The sequence below is a fragment of the Lactuca virosa genome, chromosome 8, assembly GCF_052849685.1.
Source record: "Lactuca virosa cultivar CGN04683 chromosome 8, Lactuca_virosa_CGN04683_v6, whole genome shotgun sequence".
NCBI classification, from domain to species: domain Eukaryota; kingdom Viridiplantae; phylum Streptophyta; class Magnoliopsida; order Asterales; family Asteraceae; genus Lactuca; species Lactuca virosa.
This window is the reverse complement of record NC_136433.1, coordinates 123,482,661-123,508,402: the sequence shown is the minus strand read 5'-3', so window position 1 is coordinate 123,508,402 and position 25,742 is coordinate 123,482,661. Positions and strand designations below refer to the sequence as shown.

The following is a 25,742-nucleotide window of genomic DNA, read 5'->3' as shown; positions in this document are numbered from 1 at the left end:
ATCCAAAATATATCAGAGTCAATAAAGTGGAGAAATCATGATGTGTGCAATGCGATCATCCCGAGCTCTTCCCCTTCGAACTAGAGGTACCTGAAACATAAACCGAAAATCGTAAGCACAAAGCTTAGCGATTTCCCCAAAATACCACATATCATACATACAATGGGCCCCGCCCACCATCGGGCCACGCCCGGTATACATACAAACACATACAATACATGCAAGAGTCACAAAAACAGCTAGCATACTATAACATAATCCAATGGACTAGCATTGGTGCCTTCGACCCGCAAGTACTTGTGAAAAGACTCACCTCAATCCGCTGATAAACAGATAATACTCGAGCTGCTGATACGAAGGCTCCTCACACTAAATACATACAAGTTACCTTAATTAGAAGATAAGGCATCTAATCAATATCAAGGGCCTAAATAATCAACCTTCTCTCCCTTATGGTAAAAGACCATTTTACCCTTTCAAGTCTAGACCTTACCAAACATGCCCTAAAACCCAAAAATGACCTGAATCAATCTCGCACAACGAGTCAACCCGCTATATCGATCAATAATCCCAACATCAAGTCTCACATCGTGACCAAACCTTGGTTACGTCCTGAGAGTCACCTAATTCGATTCCAGTCACTCGCTCCTAACCCACACAACTCAGCAAGGAAGGGTTTTTTCATACTCACGTCATGAGACCTCATGTCTCACGTCGTGAGAACAGTGTGAAGCCAAAACCAAAGTTATAACGTTCTTAATCCATTCAGCCTTCAAACTCAACACTTACAGAAGCTTAAGGAGACGCTAATGGTCTATAAAAATGCTTGCTTTATGGACATGCATGTACCATGCATGTCCCCACTCCATTTTAGGTCAAAAGTAGAAATATGGCCTCAAGTTCTCATGCATGCTTTTAATACTTCACCAACTTCCAGATCTGGATTATATGATACTCAAAAGACCATTTGAATCCATAAAACTGCTAACTTTATGGATCTTCTTCACTCCAACTAGCTAAAACTTAAGGAAATGGGACCAAAAACCTAGATCTAGCCATGAAATGAAATAAAGTTTGAGTCTTGGCACTTACAAGGGTCCAACAGGAAAAAGATCTGATGATAATGATGCTCCCTTGCAACTCCACCACAATGATACTTCTTTTTCTTCTTTTCTTTTCCTTCAAGTAAGCAAAACACCAAGAATGTCCAGGGATCTCAAAGAGGGTCGAAAACAGGGTTCCCAAGAGACTAGAGGGTGAGAGAGGCTGAGGATGGGCAACCCTAGCCTCTCATTCCATTAAATACTCAAACATTAGGGTTTTGGGTCATCAGTTCTTGCTCACATCGTGATACCTTATTCCTCACGTCGTGAGACTCAAAAAGATGTGGGTCAACTGGTCAACGATCACTCACGACGTGACCATTATATCTCACGTCGTGACCCTCTTCTAAAAGCTAGAAATTCAAGAAATTAAGTACCTCAGGGATCTGGATGTTATAATTCTCCCCCACTTGAATCAGACTTCGTCCTCGAAGTCCGCCACCTCAAACTACTCGTGGTAATGCTCTCTCATCTCGACCTCCGCCTCCCACGTCCATTCTGAACCCTTTCTTTGCTGCCACTGTACCTTCACGAGATCTACAACCTTGTTTCACATAGTCTTCGTCCTCCTGTCAAGGATCGCCACCGATCTCTTTATATAATTCCGGTGATCATCAATCTGAATGTCTCCAATGGAACCACTACAGAATCATCAACCAAACACTTCCGTAGCTGAGAGACATGAAAAGTGTTATGAATCTGACTGAGCTTCTCTGGTAGATCCAAATGATACGCAACCCTGCCTACCCAGACTAATACCCTGAAAGGGCCAATATACCTGGGGCCCAGCTTACCCCGCTTCCTGAAGCGGATGACACCTTTCCAAGGTGACACCTTCAGGAGTACCATATCCCCAACCTGAAATTCCAATTCTGGATGACGTCTATCTGCGTAGCTCTTCTGTCGGCTTTGTGCTGTCTGAATTCTGTTGTGAACTTGCGGAATCAATTCCGTCGTTCCGAGTATCACCTCCATACTCCCATTACCCGCTAGCCGACCTCACCCCCAACATATCGAGGTTCTACACTTCCGCCCATAGAGCATCTCAAAAGGAGCTTGATCAATACTGACGTGATAACTGTTGTTATACGAAAATTCTGCCAAAGGAAGATATGTATCCCAACTACCGTCAAAATCTAATACACAATCCTGCAACATGTCCTCCAATGTCTGGATAGTCTGTTCGCTCTGTCCATCAGTTTGCAGGTGGAAAGTCATTCTGAAATGCAGACGAGTACCCAACTCCTCGTGGAATATCTTCCAGAACCTGGAAGTAAACCGAACAACCCTATCAAATACCACAAAAACCGGCACCCCATGTCGCGCCACCACCTCTCGAATGTGGATATCGGCCAGCTTCTTCGCTGAAATACTCTCCTGGATCGGAATAAAGTGTGCGCTCTTGGTCAATCGATCCATGATGACCCATATCGAATCCACACCGCGTGCTGTCTGAGGTAATTTAGTAATAAAATCCATCTTGATCTCTTCCCATATCCATACGGGAACACCCAACGGCTCCATTTTTCCATGAGGTCGTTGATGCTCGATCTTGACCTTCCTGCAAGTTTAACACCTCTCCACATACCAGACCACATCCCGCTTCATACATGGCCACCAATAGTCAAGTCGGAGATCTCTATACATTTTTCTCAACCCGGGATGAATAGAGAATATCGACTTGTGTGCCTCCTCCATCAAAACCTGACGTTCACTACCCCAATATGGAACCCACACCCTCTGATGAAGGGTCAATAATCCTCGGCTATCATAATCGAAAGAAGCCACCTAACCCACCATGCGCTCACTCTTCCGATGCTCTTCCTTCATAGCCTCAACATGAGTATCTCGGATCTGCTCTAAGAGTGGGGTAATCACGGTCATCCTTAAACACATATCCCTGATGGGGACAGCCACCGCCTTGCGGCTGAGAGCATCGACCACCACGTTGGTCTTCCCTGGGTTATAAAGGATCTCACAATCATAATCCTTCACCACATCCAACCATCTACGCTGCCTCATATTCAGATTCAGATGATCCATCAGATACCCCAGGCTCTTATGATCTGTATAGATAGTACAATAGACCCCATAGAGGTAATGTCACCAAATCTTAAGGGAGAATACCATAGTCCCTAGCTCCTAATCATGCGTAGGATAATTCACCTCATGAGGCTTCAGCTGCCTCGAATCGTAAGCGATTACATGACCCCGCTATATCAGCACCACACCCAAACCTGTGATTGATGCATCACAGTACACCACACAATCCTTAACACCCTCTGGCGGGGTCAGAATTGGCACCTCACACAATCTTTGCCTCAAAATCTCAAAAGTTGCCTGCTACTTAGGCCCCCGACGAAACGTGAGGGTCTTCTTCGTCAATTGGGTCAAAGGAATCGCTATCTTGGAGAAATTATGAATGAATCTCCAATAGTAACCCGCGAATCAAAGGAAACTCCGAATCTCATATGGAGACCTCAGAACTTCCCACCTCATCACTGCCTCAACTTTGGACGGATCAACAAAAAACTGTTCTAGTTGACAAGGTGCCCCAGAACGCAGATCATCTTTGACCCTCATCTGATGATCGGAAGGCCGTCTTCTGTGTATCCTCATCTTTGACCCTCATCTGATGATATACCGAACGCAGATCAATCTTGAAAAACCAAGATGCTCCCTAGAGCTGGTCAAATAAATCGTCAATCCTCGGGAATGGATAACGATTCTTCACCATTAGCTTATTCGGCTTCCGGTAGTCGATACACATCCGATGCGACCCATCCTTCTTCTTCATAAACAAGATCGACGCTCCCCATGGTGAACTACTTGGCCGAATAAATCCCTTGTCTAACAGCTTCTACAACTGTGTGGACAACTCCTACATTTCTGGGGGTGCTAACCGATAATGTGTTTTTGCTATCGGAGCCGCACCCGGAACCAAGTTAATTTGAAACTCCACCTGCCTCTCTGGAGGCACTCCAGGCAAATCATCTGGGAAAACATCTGAGTAGTCCCGAACAATCGGTACATCACCCATAGTCATCTTATCCTTCTCTCGGGCATCCATCACATAAGCTACAAATCTAGAACATCCCTGCTGAAGATAGTGTCTGGCCCTGGCTGCTGAAAAGAGAGTTAGTCCACGCTGATCACCATCTCCCTGAATCACTAACTCTCCCCCACTTGGGGTCCGAATACACGCTAACTGATGCTCACAATAAATCATTGCCCCATTAGGGCTCAACCAATCCATCCCCATAATGACCTTGCTCTCGCGCATGGGAATGGGAACCAAATCAACCGGGTATTTCTCACTAAACAACTCCAATATACATCCCCGATGAACCCTCGATACTCGCACATGACGATCATTAGCAATCTCAACCTCTAATGGATAATCCAGCTCCCTGAGAGCATCGAAAAATCTCTTGCTGAGCGCGAGATATACAAAGGATCGGGTAGCCCCCGAATCAAACAAAACAAAAGAAGAGATACCGTTCACGAGGAACGACCCTAAAAACAAAACACAAATATAAGCAGGAAAATAAACATTAATCAAGAGATAAGGATAAGATACATACGCATCACCACATCTGGTGCCAAACGAGCCTCCTCAGTTGTCAGCTAAAATGCCATACTCTTCACAACAGGCGCCTCTGCCTTGCCCTGATGGCCATCATTAATCCATAGTGTCGCCAGAGTGGTGCTGCAACTGGTCCTCCCACTACTAAACTTGGGCAGTTGGCCTTCTTATGGCCCCTCTGATTGCAATGGAAGCAAATCGAATCAGATACCTGGGTGGTGGTGGTGGCAGTATAATCTCTGCTGAAGTGACCCGTCCAGCTGCAATTGAAACAACCATAACCACCCACACTGCAAGCCCCATTGTGTGTCTTTCTGCACTTGCCACAATGACCCCGACCCTGTTGGCCCCTCGATCTCGAGTCGAAAACCTTGGGCCTCTTACCCGAACTCTCAGAACTCTGAACCTGATCCGACTTCCTCTTCTTCTCCATCTACAGGTCAATCTCCCATTCTTTGGCTCACTTCACCATATCATCCAGTGTCTTGCAACTGGATCTGCTCACAAACTATCTGATATCGATCCTCAACATCTCGTGATATCTCACATTCTTCATCTCCTCATGCGCCGCACATTATGGAACTAGTAACGCCCTCTCTCGGAACATAGCAATGATCGATGCCACTGTCTCAGTAGTCTGGCGAAGGTCCTGAAATTCCTTCCTACTTCTAGACCTCAATCATTGGTGCAAATCAGCCCGAAACCTCATCATGAAATCCTCCCAAGTCATCGACTCAACCGTCTCGCCTCCCAATGCGTGCCCAACCTCCTCCTACCAGTCTCGAGATTTATCTTTCAAAAGACAGGATGCCAGTCTGACCTTTTCCCTCTCGGGGCAACAACTAGTATGGAAGGTGTTTGTGACATCCGTTAACCAACGCTTGCTCGCAATCGGGTCCTTCTTCCCGGAAAACTCTGGAGCCCCACAAGCCCGGAACTCACGGAAAGTCAAAGTGTGAGCTCCCATCATCGCCACCATCTCAGAACGAAAAACGCCTAAGCGCTCATCCAGAATCTCCATGATACCCTCCTTGATCGTACCGAAGATCACAGGAGCCTGCTCAAGAATACTATGAGTAATATATGATGAAATGAACTCCTGCATCTGATCATCCATGATCCCGACCCCAGAGCCCGAACCCGAACCATCACCTGTACCAGAACCGGCACCAGCACCCATATCTCCACCAGAACTTCCTCGAGTGACCACCATACTAAAAATAAACCATACAAACCATCAAAATATACTCGAATAATCCCACACCCTACAAGCTTCCTGGTTTCATCGTGACTTTCCTTAACTCGAGTACGGAACCTTTGCTTCCAGTAGTACGGTCCCATACTACCTTCCACATCTATCCGTACTTTCCTCAAGAATCGCTTGAATCCCCCAAGTTACTTCCCTATCAATCCAAACAACCTCTAGCAAAGCAAAGCTCTCAGTACCGAATCACCTCCTAGGTTTTCCTAGGGATACTGCCACATTACGCTCCTCCATCAACTATAGAGGGACCCCCCCATAACACCCTGTAACTAGCTTACGATCACAATTACATATCACCGAAACCAGATAATTCTTTCAATGAAAGGTCTCACACTACAACGGTTGGACTCAGACAAGAGCTCGCCAATAGGGTTAAAACTAACCTTCTAAAATTATCTAATCTCAATAATATGTAACTTAGCATATCCTGTTACTAGTTAGGTGATGTTAATGGGAACTCCTAAAAGCACAAAGCAAGCAGCATTCGAGCATTGACTAATTGGAATCAAAGCCTAACCTAAACAGGTCATCCTATCATCGACTGATCCAGAACTAGCATGCAAGTCTATAAGCCCATACAGTAGACATACAAAGGCATCTCTCCTAGCATTCTATCATGAAATCCTGAGCAAATCCTTAGCCCTAATCTGGCATGCGGTTCACAGATTCACAATCCAAAGCATATCACAAGAACATGTATGGGTATGTGGGGAAAACATACTTGAGCTCAGTCGATTGCATACACCACACCCTTTTTTATTAGAAAATTCTTTTATAAAACATTTCTTCTTATGAAAAATCTATGAAATCCTCAGTTTGAGTTCAGGCACACCCGAGAGTATGTCTGAATCAATCAAACCAAGACTCTGATACCAACTTGCAACATGTCAAAACCCAGGACCCAAAAATTTTGTTTTTATATTAAATAAAACATCAACCAAACGAGTTAATCGAAACCATAAGGAATCATAGTGTATCAGTAAACATCCAAAATACATCAGAGTCAATAAAGCAGAGAAATCATGGTGTGTGGAATGCGATCATCCCGAGCTCTTCCCCTTCGAACCAGAAGTACCTGAAACATAAACTAAAAATCGTAAGCACAAATCTTAGTGATTTCCCTAAAATACCACATATCATACATACAATGGGCCTCGCCCACCATCGAGTCACGCTCGGTACACATACAAACACATACAATACATGCAAGAGTCATAAAAACAGCTAGCATACTATAACATAATCCAATGGGTCGGCATTGGTGCCTTCGACCCACAAGTACTTGTGAGAAGACTCACCTCAATCCGTTGATAAACAGATAATACTCGAGCTACTGATACGAAGGCTCCTCACACTTAATACATACAAGTTAACAAATTTTACCCTATCAAGTCTAAACCTTACCAAACATGCCATAAAACCTAAAAATGATCAGAATCAATCTCGGACAATGAGTCAACCCGCTAGATCGATCAATAATCCCAACATCAAGTCTCACGTCGTGACCAAACCTTGGTCACATCGTGAGAGTCACTTAATCCGATTCCAGTGACTCGCTCCTGACCCAGACAACTCAACAAGGACGGGTTTTTTTCATACTCACGTCGTGAGACCTCATGTCTCACGTCGTGAGAACAGTCTGAAGCCAAAACCAAAGTTACAACGTTCTTAATCCGTTCAGCCTTCAAACTCAACAGTTACAGAAGCTTAAGGGGACCCTAATGGTCCATTAAATTTCTTGCTTTATGGACATGCATGCACCATGTATGTCCACACTCCATTTTAGGTCAAAAGTAGAAATATGGCCTCAAGTTCTCATGCATGCTTTTAATACTTCACCAACTTCCAGATCTGGATTATATGATACTCAAAAGACCATTTGAATCCATAAAGTTGCTAACTTTATGGACCTTCTTCACTCCAACTAGATAAAACTTAAGGAAATGGGACCAAAATCCTAGATCCATCCATGAAATGAAATAAAGTTCGATTCTTGGCACTTACAAGGGTCCACCAGGAAAAATATTTGATGATAATGAAGCTCCCTTGCAACTCCACCACAATGATACTTCTATCTCTTCTTTTCTCTTCCTTCAAGTAAGCAAAACACCAAGAATGTCCAAGGATCTCAAAAAGGGTCGAAAACAGGGTTCCCAAGAGACTAGAGGGTGGAGAGGTTGAGGATGGGCAACCCTAGCCTCTCATTCCATTAAGTGCTCGAACATTAGGGTTTTGGGTCATCAGGTCGTGCTCACGCTGTGATACCTTATGCCTCACGTCGTAAGACCCAAAAAGATGCGAATCAATTTGTCAACGATCACTCACGACGTGACCATCATATCTCACGTCGTGACCCTCTTCCAATAGCTAGAAATTCAAGAAATTAAGTACCTCAGGGATCTGGATGTTACAAAATAGAATGCGGGTAACAGGTTTGATGGTTGCCTTAATTCTATAGTAAGTGATTATTAGTGAATATTTCCTTTGAAGTCTAGAAATCCCAAAATACGTATGAGGAAAAAATCAAGATGAAATTAACGTTCTAGACATCAAAATGACAACAAAATGCAGAGGATGGAGTTTGCCAAAGTGAAACGAATTATCGACAGTGATTGAGTGCATTTCTTCTGGCGACAAAAACGATGGGGTGAAGAAGGATAAAATAGTCTTTTTAAAGTCATGGGATTGTCCGAATTAAAAAAAAAATTAAGGACTAAGTGTGCAGGCTACCCTAAAGCATATGGATTATTTGTATAATTTTTACTCTAACATAATTGATGTAATTGTGGAGAAAAAGAAAAAAAGAAACTAGTAGTTTTTATAAATAATAATAATAATAAAGTAGAATAACTAAAATGAAAATTTTAAACAAGTTCAGTGATTAATGGTAGCTTAAACAACATATAATGACTAAAATAAAACAAACATAAATATTCAATAACTAATTATAACCTTAACGAAGTTATTCCATGTTATAAACCGACTATCATAGGTTATACTATAGTGATTAAAATGAAAAAAAATAAAAATAAATAAACACGTTCAGTGACTAAAAATGATATAAACCCGTAAGCTAAAATCTTTAAATTTTATAGTTTTTATTTATATAAAAATGTTCGACAAATATTTACTATAAACATTTGAAATATAAAAAATATCATAAAAGAAAAAAAAATGTCTTGAACTTTTGGAATTGTCTTTTGAATTACAATTTTTTTTAATAAAAAACCTTTAAAAAACAATAAATTTATTGTCTCTTAGTAAAGTTTTTTCTTAAAACTTAAAAACTATCCAAAACTCGTTAACAAACATATATGTATTGTTATGACCTACCATACAATTATGGTACTGAGAAATCCGGAATCCATACTTGTTGTAATTATTAAATTATATTTTGTGTGATTATTAAAACATAATTATGAATTATGATATTTTATATTTGATAGATATACACACACCAAATGGCAAATAGCTTGTAAACGTTTAAAGGCATCGTCGGTGATCCGGCGAAGCGTGTAGGGACAAGAAGCATCACCGACGAAAAGCCACCACCACAACTTTCCAAATTCTAAACCTCTCCATCCCCCAACAATATCACATGGTCGCCGCATTTAATACGATATTCTATTTTTTATTTTTATTTTTTAATATATTATCACATTAAATAACAATCAAAATAAAACTAATAGTATACAGGTATTACATAATTGCCGTCTAAAGTGGATCAGAAGCTTTCTTAAGTTCTTTAATTATTTGTATAATAAACCTTTTAAATTCATATTAGACCCCAGAGTTGTAGGCATTTGGAGCTTTCAGACATCAAAATTTCTCTCAAGATAAATAATAAAATAATTTTAACGATAAAATAATTATCGTCCAAATTAATTATTAAAAGAGTTTAAATGGTTAATACCTTAAAAAATATCATTTTTGTGAATTAACGTATGTATGAATTGAGTAGTGAAAATATTATTTTCTAATTTTGGGTTTGTTAAGTCTCAAAATTGTCAAGGATTGATGATTGTTTTGCAAAGATATTAGAAGATGATTATGTCAATAATACGTAAAACAGACAGTGGATCGGTTTTTGTCTTTTGCTGAATTCTTTTTCACAGTTCTGTAGATTATTTTATTGGTTAACCAAGAATTTAGAATATCATTCTTAGTGATTTTATTTGAAGATATATCAGATAAAATGCCTAAAATTTATCAGTGAATCGGGGTTTCTTGGAGCTAACTGTAAGCCCTTTTACGTTTTGGTCTGTAACCCACTTAGGGAGTTGGGTAACCCAAATTACATGGCCCATTGCACTAGTTGTTCTATTCTATTGTTTTTGGACATATGTGAATGGACTCGTCTTGGTGTATAGATAGGCGAGTAGACTTTTTAATAATTAATAGAGTAAATTACACGAAAGGTCTCTGTGGTTTTGGATAATTTACACGCTCTCGGTTCCCAACTTATTTTTTTAACTTGAACCATCCCTAAGATTTAACTGTGTTTCGTATTAAGTCCTTACCATACCTGAAATGACTGTTATACCATTTTATATATTTTAATTTATTTATTTCTTTTTTGGTATTTAATATTAATAAATAAAGTTAGTACCGCATCCCTGAAAGTCTGGAACGTCTCTCTTAGGGCGTGTTCGGCAAAACTAGCTGGTAGCGGGTACCGTTTGTTTGGATCGTTTTGTTGAAAGCTACTCCATGTAGCTTTTGATATTTGAGCGTTTTGTTTAGGTTAAAAGCTAAACGCTCCTGTCGCCGAATGAGACTTTTTCTTTTTTACTAGCGTTTTCTTAAAAGCTAGAAGCCAGAAGCTTCCAAACGCTGCGTGCCGAACAAGCCTGTTCATGTATATTTGTCACGTTCCCTCTCTCTCACCTTGTCAGAGTTCCAAATACTCATCGACCGTCAAGTCTCGCCGGAAATTCAAACTCTCTTCCCTGAAAGACCAACGCTTCTCCTCATTCTGCCTCTCTCCTTGCTAAACCTGAACCATAGCCGAGACCATCTTTGATCACAACACCACCTCCTGCAACATCAAGAGCCAAAGTTTTACTGTCCGCTGTCCCCTCTGTCGCCTCCGACATTCGTCACCCCTTTTGCTGCCATCGGCTTCCGACACTGTTACCCTTCATCCTCCTCTATCCCTCATCTCCCTACAAAATTCGAACCCTAGCTCACTTCAATCTTCAAAATCAAGCAACGATGTTCCTCTTTTGTGATTCAAGAACCCTCCCATTCCTCCGCCGACGTTTCCCTTCCACCATTTCTGATCCCCTCCATCTCCTACGATACCGATAAATAGGTCGATTTATGCCTAATATCCATCAATTTTGAAGGTGAGAAATTGATTTTCGGATTCATCCTGTTGAGATAGTGTTGTAGAGATAGTGTTATGGGTATCTAGTTCCTCTAATGATAGGTATTTGAGCAACTCTTTGTTTTTAAATTAGATACCCTTGAATGCTTACACTTTTCTTTTTGTCAAATTCGACTAGTTTTGATGGATCTAGTGTAACAACGTAAATTTTCAAAACAATTTTTCATTTTTAAAACATAATTTCATTCATAAGATATCATAAGAATCCATTGTATCATATGTCATCATCATAATACAAATCCCAAGATCTCTAATATATAAATCCCATCAGTGTGTACAGATCATGCCGGCGCCTGCCCGCGATCCTCACTGGTACCTGAAACACATCACACAAACACTGTAAGCATAAATGCTTAGTGAGTTCCCCAAAATACCACATACGCACATACGCCACTCAAGGCTATAGCTCTACAAGACCTTCCGGTCCATGTGTCTCAGGGGACTTCCGTCCCACAATACTGGTAGACCTTCCGGTCCTACCCATAATGACCTTCCGGTCCATATCATAATGACCTTCTGGTCCATATCATAATGACCTTCCGGTCCATACATACTACTCATAACATAACATAGCACATACATATTAAATAACAACATACATCACATACTCCTCATAGCACCTAAGACCTTCCGGTCACACATATTACCGCTCTAGGTAAAGTATAGCGAGAAGACTCACCTCGTACGATGTCGGATAATCTCTCTTGCTTGATAACCCGACCTAGCCTCCTCCTATTAACATAATAACATTTCTAATCAATACCTTCTCATGTACTTACTTCTAAAGGATGGGTAGAAGACCATTCTACCCCTCTCTGATCTCTCATGAACCAGCTTGACCAAAACCCTAAGGTCAACTGAAGTCAACTCCAGTCAACAGTCAAACTTTGACCCGACTCGTCGAGTGCACTCGGGTGACTCGGCGATTCCAAGCGTGTCCTCCGAATCCTTCTAAGTCTTTACTCGACTCGTCGAGTGAACCTTCCACTCGACGGGTTACCTCTGGTCATGAATCGCGGGGCAACCCCGACTCGACTCGTCGAGTTCCCTATGGACTTGGCGAGTTCCTTCCATAGACATACTCAAATGACCTTCTGAGGTCAGATCTGCTTCTCTAACTAATAGATCTGACCTTTAAGCACTCGAAAGTCACGTAAAGGTCTGACCTTTATACTCATGCAACACTCATAAGGCTCTTTTTGGTGAAATAGCTCCTAAAATGGCAACCTAAGTTCAAAACTCCATTGGAAATGCATAAAGCTGGATGCTTGGGACTCCCTGGACCTCTCAAGGTCCAGATACAGAGTTTAACACTCAAAGGGACATCATAAGCATCATATCCAAGCCAATAAAGAATAGAGAAAACCCTAGATTCAAGGGTTCTACCCCAAAACAGAAGAAGGGTTCGATTTAATACCTCAAAGATGGAGCTTCCTTGCTTGAAACCACAGAATAGCAACCCCATTGACCTTCTTTTGCTGGAATCCCCTTCTTCTTTGCAAAAATCTCACCAACAAGGATTAAAATAGCCCTTCCCCTCACACCACATGCTCAAGCTCACTAGGGTTTCTCTCTCTGGACTGGTAGCCGCAAATGAGGGCCATAAGGTCCCTTAAATAGGGCACAAGCCCGCGGATTTAGGGTTTCCACCCACAGCGCGGACTCGTCGAGTCCACCCATCGACTCGTCGAGTCCGTTCATTAATCCAGTCAGCAAATCGCGATCCTACTCGACGAGTCTAGGCGTCAACTCGTCAAGTCCCTCCTCATAACTCAAAATAAACAATTTAAATATGGTACCTGGAAATCCGGATGTACCCGCATCTCCGCCTCCGGCTCCCAAGTCAACTTGGACCCTCTCCGATGTTGCCACTGGACCTGAACCAGGGGCACCTCCTTGTTCCTCAGAACCTTGATCTTCCTATCCAAGATCGCGATCGGCTTCTCAACATAATTCAGGCTCGCATCCACCTGAATATCCTCTAGTGGCACTATTGCCGACTCGTCGGCTATACACTTCCTCAACTGAGACATGTGGAAGGTATCATGTATCTGGCTCAACTCCGCAGGTAGCTCTAAACGATACGCTACCCTGCCTACCCTCGCGGTCACTCTGAAAGGACCAATGTACCGGGGCCCCAGCTTGCCCCTCTTCCTGAATCGGATCACTCCTTTCCAAGGAGATACCTTCAGGAGTACGAAGTCTCCAACCTGGAACTCAAGCTCGGATCGTCGCCTATCCGCATAATTCTTCTGGTGAGTCTGGGATGTCAGTAATCTCTGCCTGACCTGTTGTATCTGCTGAGTCGTCTAAAGCACTATCTCAGTGCTACCCATCACTCGTTGCCCTACCTCTCCCCAGCAGATGGGAGTCTGACACCTCCTTCCATACAACAACTCGAAGGGAGGCATACCAATACTCGAATGGTGGCTGTTGTTATAGGAAAACTCAGCCAATGGTAAATACGTGTCCCAACTTCCTCCGAAGTCCAACACACATGCTCGGAGCATGTCCTCGAGCGTCTGAATCGTCCGCTCACTCTGTCCGTCCGTCTGTGGGTGGTAAGCGGTGCTGAAATGCAACCTCGTACCCAACTCCTCATGGAATTTCTTCCAGAATCTGGAAGTGAAACGTACATCTCGATCTGACACAATCGAAATCGGTACTCCATGCCGCGATACCACCTCTCTCACATACATCTCTGCCAGTCTCTCTGCGGAAGAGCTCTCGCTGATAGCAAGGAAGTGAGCGCTCTTCGTCAGCCGGTCAACAATCACCCAAATTGCATCGACACCCCTCGCGGTCCTCGGCAATTTGGTGATAAAATCCATGGAAATCTGTTCCCACTTCCACTGGGGAACCTCGAGTGGCTGCAACTTGCCATGCGGACGTTGGTGCTCAGCCTTAACCATGCGACAGGTCAAGCACCTCTCAACAAACCACGCTACATCCCTCTTCATACAGGGCCACCAATACTCTCTCTTCAAGTCCAAATACATCTTAGTGGCCCCGGGATGGATCGAGAACCTCGATCTATGCGCCTCCTCCATCAGGATGGTACGTGTCCCGCCCGTAAACGGCACCCAAATCCGACCCTGAAAGGTCATAAGCCCTCGGCTATTGGTAACAAACTCAGATATCTGCCCAATCACTCGCTCTCTCTTGCGGTTCTCCGGTCTCACAGCCTCTGCCTGGGCCTCTCGGATGGCATCCAACACCGGAGTCATCACCGTCATCCTCATACAAATATCTCGTATCGGAGCACTCTCCGACCTACAACCCAGGGCATCGGCTACAACGTTAGCCTTGCCCAGGTGATACAGGATCTCGCAATCATAATCCTTTACCACATCCAACCATCTCCTCTGGCGCATGTTGAGGTTGGACTGATCCATCAAGTACTTTAAACTCTTGTGGTCCGTGTATATGATACACTGAACCCCATACAAATAATGACACCATATCTTGAGGGAAAACACCACTGCGCCAACTCCAAATCGTGGGTGGGATACCTCGCCTCGTGAGGCTTCAGCTGCCTCGATGCGTATGCTATCACGTGTCCTATATGCATAAGCACCGCACCCAACCCCGATATCGATGCGTCACAATACACCGCAAAATCCTCCATTCCCTCCGGAAGGGCTAACATCGGGGGTTCGCACAGCTTCTGGCGAAGAGTCTCAAACGAGGTCTGCTGCTCTGGACCCCACGTAAAAGCAACGCCCTTCCGGGTTCAACCTAGTGAGTGGCACAGAAATCTTGGAGAAATCCTTGATAAATCTCCGATAGTAGCCAGCCAACCCCAGAAAACTCCTGATCTCGGTGGGGGATCTCGGCACCTCCCAACTCATCACCGCCTCAATCTTGGCCGGATCGACTAATATCCCATTTTGATTAACGAGATGCCCCAGGAACTGGACCTCTCGTAACCAGAAATCAAACTTGGAGAATTTGGCGTAAAGCCTCTCCGATCTCAAAACCCCGAGGATCTCCCTCAAATGCTCTTCATGTTGCTCTCGGGATCTCGAATACACCAGAATATCGTCGATGAACTCGATCACCGATCGATCCAACATCGGCCTGCACACCCTGTTCATGAGATCCATGAATGCTGCCGGTGCATTGGTGAGCCCAAAAGGCATCACCACGAACTCGTAATACCCATAACGAGTCCTGAACGCCGTCTTCTGGATATCCTCATCTCGCACTCTCGTCTGGTGATATCCAGACCTCAAATCTATCTTGGAGAACCAAGACGCTCCCTGTAACTGATCGAACAGATCATCGATCCTTGGTAAGGGGTAACGGTTCTTGACCGTCAACTTGTTCAGCTCCCGGTAATCAATGCACATCCGGTGTGAACCATCCTTTTTCTTGACAAAAAGGATCGGCGCTCCCCACGGCGAGCTACTCGGTCGAATAAACCCCTTCCCCAGCAGCTCCTGAAGCTGCGAGGATAACTCCTGCATCTCAGGCGGCGCAAGGCGATAAGGCGCCTTGGCGATAGGCGCTGCCCCCGGAACCAAATCGATACGGAACTCCACCTGCCTCTCGGGAGGCACACCCGGCAACTCCTCGGGAAAAACATCCGGGAACTCACGCACTATCGGAACATCATCAATCGAACTCAATCTCTCTGCGGCCACTCGTGTATCCATCGCATAAGCTACAAACCCGCTGCAGCCCTGCTGTAAACTCTGTCTTGCTCTGGCAGCCGAACAAAATGCTGACCCACATCGGGTACCCTCGCCATATACAGTCAGCACTCCCCCACTAGGGTCTCGTATCATCACCGTCTGCCGCTCGCAGTGTATAATCGCCCCAAATCGGATCAACCAATCCATACCCACTATAACGCAAACGTCCCCCATCGCAATCGGGACCAGATCTATCGGGAACTCAACACCGAAGATCTCGAGTACACATCCTCGAATCACGTCAGTAGCATACACCGCTCGCTCGTCAGCTATGGAAACTCGTAGAGGTCGACTCAACGCCTCTCGTCGAATACTGATGTGCTGACTAAACGCTAACGACACAAATGATCGACTCGCACCCGAGTCAAATAACACCAAAGCAGGTACAAAACTCAAAAGAAAAGTACCTACGCATATCATAATATAAGCACAATATCTCAACTCAGCATAAATAAATGAATGAATACATACCAGCCACGACATCGAGCGATGCGCGGACCTCCTCCGCTGTCAACTGGAAGGCTCTCCCGCGAGCCTTCGGTGCCTCGGCCTTCACTGGCCGACCCTCAGTAGCTCGTGCAGTAGTAGGGGCAGATCCCTGCGCTGATCCCTGTGACAGCTGTGGGCACTCGGCCCTCCGGTGACCCGTCTGGTTGCAATGAAAGCAAACCATAAATCCCTTGGGGCAGTCCTTGGCTATATGCCCCTCCTTGCCACATTTGTAGCAAGCACCCGCCCGACACACTCCGTCATGTCCCTTACCACACTTTCCACAAGTGCGGCCCTTCTGGCCTCCAGATCTCGTATCAGCGGGATTAGCCCGCTTGGCTGCCGGCTGTACCTGTGCCGGTCGCCTGTTACTCCTCTGAGACTCGGCCTCCTCCCTGGCCTGAGTCTCTAGCTCAATCTCCCTCTTCCGGGCATTTGCCTGAAGCTCGGAAAACGTCTGGTACGTCGAGTTCGCCACGAACTCACGAATGTCTCTCCTCAGTATGCTCAGATACCGGCTCATGCGTGCCTGCTCGGTAGACACATGCTTAGGGCAAAACATCGCCCTCTCATGAAACTTCCTGGTGATCACAGTAACAGAATCAGTACCCTGCTTGAGGGACAAGAACTCCTGGGCCAGCCGTTCCCTTTCCACCGGGGGAACGTACTCATCACGAAACATAATGGTGAACCTCTCCCTGGTCACCGCAGTAAGCTCAGCAGGGGTGAAATCCGCCGACACAAACTTCCACCAGTCCTTCGCCCCCAAGCGAAGCTGGTTCAGCGCGAACCGTACTCTCAGATGCTCCGGACACGAGCAGGTGTAGAAGCATCCCTCAATGTCAGAAATCCATCTCATCGCAGCAATCGGATCCTGCGTCCCATCAAACTCTGGTGGCTTCGTGTTGTTGAACTCTCGGAACAGCAACGAGTCACCCCCTGAGGTCTAGCAGCAGCAACAGCTGCAGTAGCTGCAGCGGCTGCAGCCTCAGTAACCGTTGCGTATCTCTCATCAAACGTCTCAATCAGGGTGGTCTTGATAGACCCAAACATCTCTGGTATCTCTGCCGCTGGTCTCTGCTCTGTGGCGTGTCCCAACCATGATGTCTCTAAAATACAATATAAAAATATCAGAGACTCGCTCGAGTATGCACGCACTCGATAACCCATCCCTACTTGTTCCTTAGTACCCTAAGGATTCTTTCTTGGACTACGCACTGATCCGGTGTTTTCAGTAGTACGGGCCCTATACCACCGTCCACACCGCATCAGTATTCACCCCAAGTCCTCCTCCTAGGATCCCAGATCACAAGTACTCCACTTCTCGCTAAGCACAGGCTGCCCTTCGGTATGCCCCTCATAAGCTCCTCACTGCTACCTACTCACTCTCAAGCATCTCATAGCAGCAGTAATCTCCTAGGCTAAGGCATCACAAATCAGGCCACTCTAGTCCTAACATGAATACCTAGCCCACTCTAGCATACATAACATATCATATCATATCTCATAACACATAATGTAAGGGTATTTTGGGAAATCACCGTTCGGGCGCTGACTGATCATACACACTGCTTCTTTCCGCTTTTCTCAAATCCTTTTACTCTTTAGAAAAAATTGTTTCTTTTATGAAAAACTTTCTCAAATCCTCAGTTTGAGTTCAGATTCGCCCGGAGGTGCATCCGAATCCCTCAAACCAAGGCTCTGATACCAACTTGTAACAACGTAAATTTTCAAAACAATTTTTCATTTTTAAAACATAATTTCATTCATAAGATATCATAAGAATCCATTGTATCACATGTCATCATAATAAAACAAATCCCAAGATCTCTAATACATAAATCCCATCAGTGTGTACAGATCATGTCGGCGCCTTCCCGCGATCCTCACTGGTACCTGAAACACATCACACAAACACTGTAAGCATAAATGCTTAGTGAGTTCCCCAAAATACCACATACGCATATACGCCACTCAAGGTTATAGCTCTACAAGACCTTCCGGTCCATGTGTCTCAGGGGACTTCCGTCCCATAATCCTGGTAGACCTTCCGGTCCTACCCATAATGACCTTCCGGTCCATATCATAATGACCTTCCGGTCCATACATACTACTCATAACATAACATAGCACATACATATTAAATAACAGCATACATCACATACTCCTCATAGCACCTAAGACCTTCCGGTCACACATATTACCGCTCTAGGTAAAGTATAGTGAGAAGACTCACCTCGTACGATGTCGGATAATCTCTCTTGCTTGATAACCCGACCTAGCCTCCTCCTATTAACATAATAACATTTCTAATCAATACCTTCTCATGTCCTTACTTCTAAAGGATGGGTAGAAGACCATTCTACCCCTCCCTGATCTCTCATGAACCAGCTTGACCAAAACCCTAAGGTCAACTGAAGTCAACTCCAGTCAACAGTCAAACTTTGACCGACTCGTCGAGTGCACTCGGGTGACTCGGCGAGTCCAAGCGTGTCCTCCGAATCCTTCTAAGTCTTTACTCGACTCGTCAAGTGAACCTTCCACTCGACGGGTTACCTCTGGTCATGAATCGCGGGGCAACCCCGACTCGACTCGTCGAGTTCCCTATGGACTTGGCGAGTTCCTTCCATAGACATACTCAAATGACCTTCTGAGGTCAGATCTGCTTCTCTAACTAATAGATCTGACCTTTAAGCACTCGAAAGTCACGTAAAGGTCTGACCTTTATACTCATGCAACACTCATAAGGCTCTTTTTGGTGAAATAGCTCCTAAAATGGCAACCTAAGTTCAAAACTCCATTGGAAATGCATAAAGCTGGATGCTTGGGACTCCCTGGACCTCTCAAGGTCCAGATCCAGAGTTTAACACTCAAAGGGACATCATAAGCATCATATCCAAGCCAATAAAGAATAGAGAAAACCCTAGATTCAAGGGTTCTACCCCAAAACAGAAGAAGGGTTCGGTTTAATACCTCAAAGATGGAGCTTCCTTGCTTGAAACCACAGAATAGCAACCCCCTTGACCTTCTTTTGCTGGAATCCCCTTCTTCTTTGCAAAAATCACACCAACAAGGATTAAAATAGCCCTTCCCCTCACACCACACGCTCAAGCTCACTAGGGTTTCTCTCTCTGGACTGGTAGCCGCAAATGAGGGCCATAAGGTCCCTTAAATAGGGCACAAGCCCGCGGATTTAGGGTTTCCACCCACAGCGCGGACTCGTCGAGTCCACCCATCGACTCGTCGAGTCCGTTCATTAATCCAGTCAGCAAATCGCGATCCTACTCGACGAGTCTAGGCGTCAACTCGTCGAGTCCCTCCTCATAACTCAAAATAAACAATTTAAATATGGTACCTGGAAATCCGGATGTTACATCTAGGATTTCATCCCCCGGTGATTGATCATATCTGGTACCTAAATGCGATCTAGTTTTGTCGATGTTGCAGTCCAACACCCCTCGGTTTTTTTATGATAACATGATCCTGATATATGATCTGATCAAATAGATTTGGGTTTATATTGATTTTTGGGAGAGCAACACATGCTCGCTTTTTGATTGATTTCTAGGTTTTAGGTTGCAGTAATGGATTTGAGGATTGAATTTTAGATTTCATCAGGTTCTAGATTAATTTTTAGAAGGGTAAAGGAGATTAGCTGGAACGGAGGTGGTCGCTGATGGTGAATAACCGGAATGATCAGTGGTGATGGCAGGAGATGACGGGATTTGATGGTAGTGGAGGTGTTGTAGATGGACAATAACTTTGAGGGAGTGGGGTAGTAAGGGAAGTATTTTATTTTAAAAAATTTAATAAATTAATAATATAAATAATTATATAATTAATAAAAGAATTAAAAAAGAATTATTAAGGGCAAAATAGTCTTTTTAAGGGTGGTAGGGACCAAATGCGCAACAAAATGAAACAGTGGGTACGGTCCGAGTTAAAAAAACAAGTTAAAAAAACAAGTTAGTGACTAAACTTTCAAATTACACCAAAACATATAGGACAATTCATGTAATTTACTCTAATTAATAACTTTTTAATTGGACAATAATCAATCCTGCAATTGTCAAGTGGTTGGTTAAGACGTTAAGTACGTGTTTTTTCTTGCATAAATTTTTTTTTGAGAAAAAAAATCTATAAATCGGTTTGGATAAAATTCCACGATGTAATAATTTCCGTTAAAAAAAAAAAAGACTGCCAAAAAGTATAACTTATCATCGTCCTTGAATAAACTCCTCTATTAATTTTGAAAAAAATTGACAAGAAGCCAAAAAGATTCATTTATAGAATTAAGCTTTAATTATAATTTTGTTTTATTTATTTGAATTTTATACAATTCTTTATGAAAAGTGAAAACGAATCATTGACGCATTCTTAAAATTTTACCAAAAGAATATATTTTCCAACTAACATGATTATCTCTTTTTTAATATCAACTAATATACTATTTTTTTCACAATAAAAATAGTGAAGTACTTAAACAAATACATTGCTTCATAATATAAAGCCAACATTAAAACAAAAACATCCCCCAAATACTTCTCCAATTTTACCAAAATCACATCCAAAACCGAAACAAGCAATTTCCTCATAAATTATAAAAGAAGATCCACAAATTATTTTAACACAATAAAAACTTACACAAAGCAAAACTAATGAGATTATATACATTCCACAACATCGTGTTAAATCAAACGTCTCCTTCTAGGAGCACGAGAATCTCCACTATCAACATCCGAAACCCTAGAAGAAGATTCACTTCTTCTTCTAGAAGATGAAGTTGACAAAACTACCCTCGAATCAATTTCAGCAGCAGTGTCAACCGTCAAGCTTTCCGATTGTATAACCGCAGCAATACTCGAAACCGAATCCCGGTCCTCCATTGACCGGGCCGGTTCGGGTTGACCCAGCCGGTTCAACTCCGGTTCAGGGCTCGGGCTCGAATCCGGTTCAAGATTTTCTTCCCTTCTAAAGCCTCTAGAAATCAAATACCGGTTCAATAACGAATTACTTGTAACTTCTCGCGGGTTTTCGGGTTGACCCGGAACCAAATCACGGGTCAAATCGAACCGACTCCCAAGCCTACGAATCATTTCCTCCATTGGCATTGTAAACGCGTTTCTTGAAATAGTTTGTCTCCAACTTTCAACTCTTTTTGCTTGTGGTCTATGAGGGATTTTTAGACCCGAATCTTCTTCAACAACAACACGGGTCGGGTTGCCCCGCCCATAAATTGGAGTAACCGATTTCATACTCATTTCTCCTTTGCAAATGGGACACTCTTTTTCGTGTATATGAAGCCATCGATAAAGACATGGCCAACAAAATAAGTGTCCACAACATGTCACAACAGGGTCACTTGCCATATCTAGACATATATTACAATCAAAAAAACCACCTTCATGTTCATTATTTTTTGCAACTTCTTCTTTCTCTCCTTGAAGATTGTTTTCTGGGTACCCGTTGTTGTTATCACAGGCTTTTGCTGGCGGTCTTCCGGCGGCCGCCACGCTTCCCTCGCCGGTTTCTGGACCGCTTGGACCACTTCCGGTGATCGATTCAAGAGCCATGTTTGTAGTTTCCATGGGGAAAAGAACGGGTCTCCATATGGACCTCCATCTTTGTCTAGCTATGGTTCGATGGTTCATCACTTCCCTTACAGGCCCATCTAACCAATCTTCTAAGTTTAAACCACCTGGTTCGTTTTCACGGGAAGGATGAACAACTGGACCTAAATTTAGGTCGAGATTCATTACATTCTGTGGTGTGTCGTCTCCCATTGCGAATTTTCAGGTCAATCGAATCAAAACCCTAACTGTGTCACTTTCTTAATGCATGAATCCCATCTTTCTTCTAGTAAGCTGATACAAAAAAGGGAATGATTTCAAGATTCGCCCAATAAACACAACCATTGAAAACCCTAATTTTCAATTCCGGTTTAAACACCATAAATGATACTAATATCGAAACCCTAATTTCTCCCATTTAAAAGAGGAGAAAGCCCTATGTTTTAAGTTGCGATCAAAGTCAAAATCAAGAAATTGAAAGCTGCGAGCTTGTTATAAAACCAAACTAACCCTGAACATGAATTGATTAGGGTTTTAATCTGTTAAAATAAAGAAATACAACAGTAGATGAGATTGAGACCTTAGATTAAGCGATGTGCGAGTTCTTCAGCAGCTCGATGAGAAGCATTTGTCACAAATAATACTTCAGTGGGATTCGACATCCATGGTTTCTTCTTTCTCAATCTTTCCCTCCCTCTCAATTGTTAATAACAAACTTGATTGAGGGAGACGGGAGGTAAATCGATCGTATTCAGCTCAAGGTGCGAGATGGAGATACAAAATCTTGATGTTAATGATTTTGGGTTAATTTTGGGGATAAGGGTCTAAACATTACACAAAATGATATTTTACTCCCTCAATTATTGGTACAATCACAATGTCTTGGTAGAGTTTCTACTATGCAACTTGTTTGGACTTTGGAATTTGGATGGTACTCCCCGGACTCAGGACCCGGGTTCGTGGGTACGGGTTAGAACCGTGATAGACTAATAGGCTAATAGCTTATAGCTTGGACTCTTGTCTAATTTGTCTTCAAAATTTAGAATCATTAAAGATCGGGCTATGTTTATTAGATGATTTAATCACAAAAATAACGAAACGATTCGAACTATTCGTTGCTATTTGGGAACTAGTTGCTCAATGGTTCTTACTATAAGAATTCAACTGGAATACTTATTCGGGCTGTATACTAAATAAAGAGTTGGTTTATTAGCATGTAAGTTTTTTATATCGCACGCCATATAGAATCTAGTTTGTTAGTCGAAAGTGGATTATTTACTCTTAGCACGCACCATAAAAAACAAATCAACTTTTCTATACAAACCAACTTCTAGAGAAAATAATTATATTTTCTTTAAGATTTGCAAAAAAGAGGATCATATAGTAAGATTCATAAGTCCAAGTAATCCGTTAGGATAAGCCAACTTTTTTAAGATTTGCAAAAAAAAAAAACTAAGACAAAATTGCAACAATGGTCCCTGTGGTATGATTTTTTTGGGTTTTAGTCCAAACCATGACTTTTTTGGATTGGTGGTCCTTTTGAGATGGTTTGTTTATGATTTTGGTCCCTCGGTAAATTGAAATGACTGTAATGCCCTTCTGATTTATTTATTTTTTATGTTTTTTCCATTTAATTTAAATGAAAAAGAAAATAAATAATAAAGTTGGGCCCACCTCTCTCTCTCTCTCTCTCTCTCTCTCTCTCTCTCTCTCTCTCTCTCTCTCTCTCTCTCTCTCTCTCTCTCTCTCTCTTCTTCGTTTGGATTGTTTGGAAGGGAATGGTGAGAATATGATGAACAATTGGGATTCAGGGAAATGGGTGGTACCAGTGGTGATTCGGGTTCGGTGCCGGAATCAATGGTGTTGGAAACTTGTTCCTCTTTTGGATCGATCAATTCGTCGATTTCAGCTTCCAATTTGACCTAAATTGGGGTTAACAACGAAGACGATCGAGTTGGTGGATAAGAAGGTTAGAGTATCTGCTGCTTTGGTTCGATTGAAAGGTAATGAGAACGAATCTCAAATGATTCCTGAATCCGAGAGTATAATCTACAATCCTTCATCCACTATTCAAATGCAAACGAGTATGATAATGACCTTGTGTATGCTCAGATTTACAAGAGCCAACCTTCTGTGCCTCCATTTTCGCCCCAAAAGTTTGAAATCATGAAGAAAATGGAAGCAGTGGCGTTGTCTAATTCCTCTACACAAATCAGTGCTTCACAACAATAACAGTGTGGCCCAGTTTCTTTAATTGTGTGCTTGTGGTTTAGGTATGTTTCTTCAAATCGTTTTTGAAACAAAAAAAACCCTGAAATCGGAATCGATTTGTGTATATGAGTCCATCCCCAAAAATTGATTTGACTGTGTATGTGTGTTTTTATTTTTGAAATCGAGTTCCAAAAACCCAACAAGATCCTTTCTCGTTTGTTTCTCCCCCTCGTGTGTACATTTGTGATTTGTATATGTGTTTAATTTAATCGTGTGTGTTCAGTGTTCTTTTGAGAGAGAGAGAGAGGGAGGTGGGCCCGGTTTTATATTTAATAATAATAACAATTTTAAAAAGTGAAAGAAAAATAAAAATTAAATTCATTAAGGGTATAATAGTCTTTTTAGTTTGGACAGGGACCAAAACTGCATGTAAACTAGCTCAAAAGGACCGTCAATCCAAAAAAGTCGGGGTTTGGACCAAAACCCCAAAAAATGCATACCATAGGGACCATTTTTGCAATTTTGTCAAAAACAAAATATATGTAGCGGTTCCGACACAGTATAATTGAGTTTAAATCCTAATATGTTAAGTATACTTAGTAAGTAGATCTTACATTGTTAAGTAACGCGAAGCCCTTAACAATAAGTAAAGTAGTAAACAACTTTTTTCTGTAAACTATGGGTAATACTTAATGATAAAAAGTAGTATATGAAAATAACATGTCATATGTATAACTGCATGCTAATGTGAAAGAATCTTTGTAAATTCGGTATAGGTATTTTTGGAAAATCCTTTAGTAGCCATTAGGTAGGGATATGAATTATTAATATTCAGTATCATTCCCTGAATAAGCAAAGAAGTACCCTCACAATATAAATACACGTACATACATATGGGTTGGCAATACTATGTTATAAGTGGGCTATACACGGCTATACATGGGTTGAATACAAATATACACTAACCCCCCCCCCCCCCCCCCCCGCAGTTTTATCAGGAGTTATGAGGCGGACGTTTAAACTGGATCGAAAATCAGAGAATAAACTGGATGGAAGTCCTTTTGTGAATATATTGGCGTATTGGGCTGATGATGGAACGTGGAGAACCCAAATGTGTCCAAGAGCAACTTTGTCACGAACAAAGTTTATGTCAATCTCAATGTGTTTGGTTCTCTGGTGCCGAACCGGATTGCATGACATATAAACAGCACTAACGTTGTCGCAATAAACAATGGTGGCCTTTGGAGTGCGACAATGAAGTTCAAGTAACAAATTCTGAAGCCATGAAGTTTCTGCAACAGCATTGGCAACGCCTCGATATTCTGCCTCTGCACTAGATCTGGAGATTGTGTCATGTCGTTTGGAGGACCAAGAGATGAGGTTTTCCCCCAAGAATACGCAATCGTCGGAGGTCGATCACCGAGTTGCTGGGC

At 42.8% G+C, this 25,742-nt stretch overlaps 2 protein-coding genes across 2 annotated transcripts; both read right to left on the bottom strand.

Moving 5' to 3' along the window:
- Positions 1-3,984: 3,984 nt before the first annotated feature.
- Positions 3,985-4,992, bottom strand: LOC145130801 (uncharacterized). Its single transcript, XM_079065564.1, has 2 exons — positions 4,901-4,992; positions 3,985-4,513 (listed from the first exon to the last, which is right to left on the bottom strand). Exons 1-2 carry the CDS (start codon positions 4,990-4,992, stop codon positions 3,985-3,987), a joined length of 621 nt encoding a protein of 206 aa, XP_078921690.1.
- A 16,102-nt stretch (positions 4,993-21,094) lies between these two features.
- LOC145133958 (RING/U-box superfamily protein) lies at positions 21,095-22,977 on the bottom strand. Its single transcript, XM_079068900.1, has 2 exons — positions 22,679-22,977; positions 21,095-22,392 (listed from the first exon to the last, which is right to left on the bottom strand). The coding sequence occupies exon 2, from the start codon at positions 22,309-22,311 to the stop codon at positions 21,217-21,219; it is 1,095 nt and encodes a 364-aa protein (XP_078925026.1). The 5' UTR covers positions 22,312-22,392; positions 22,679-22,977; the 3' UTR covers positions 21,095-21,216.
- Between the last annotated feature and the right edge of the window lie 2,765 nt (positions 22,978-25,742).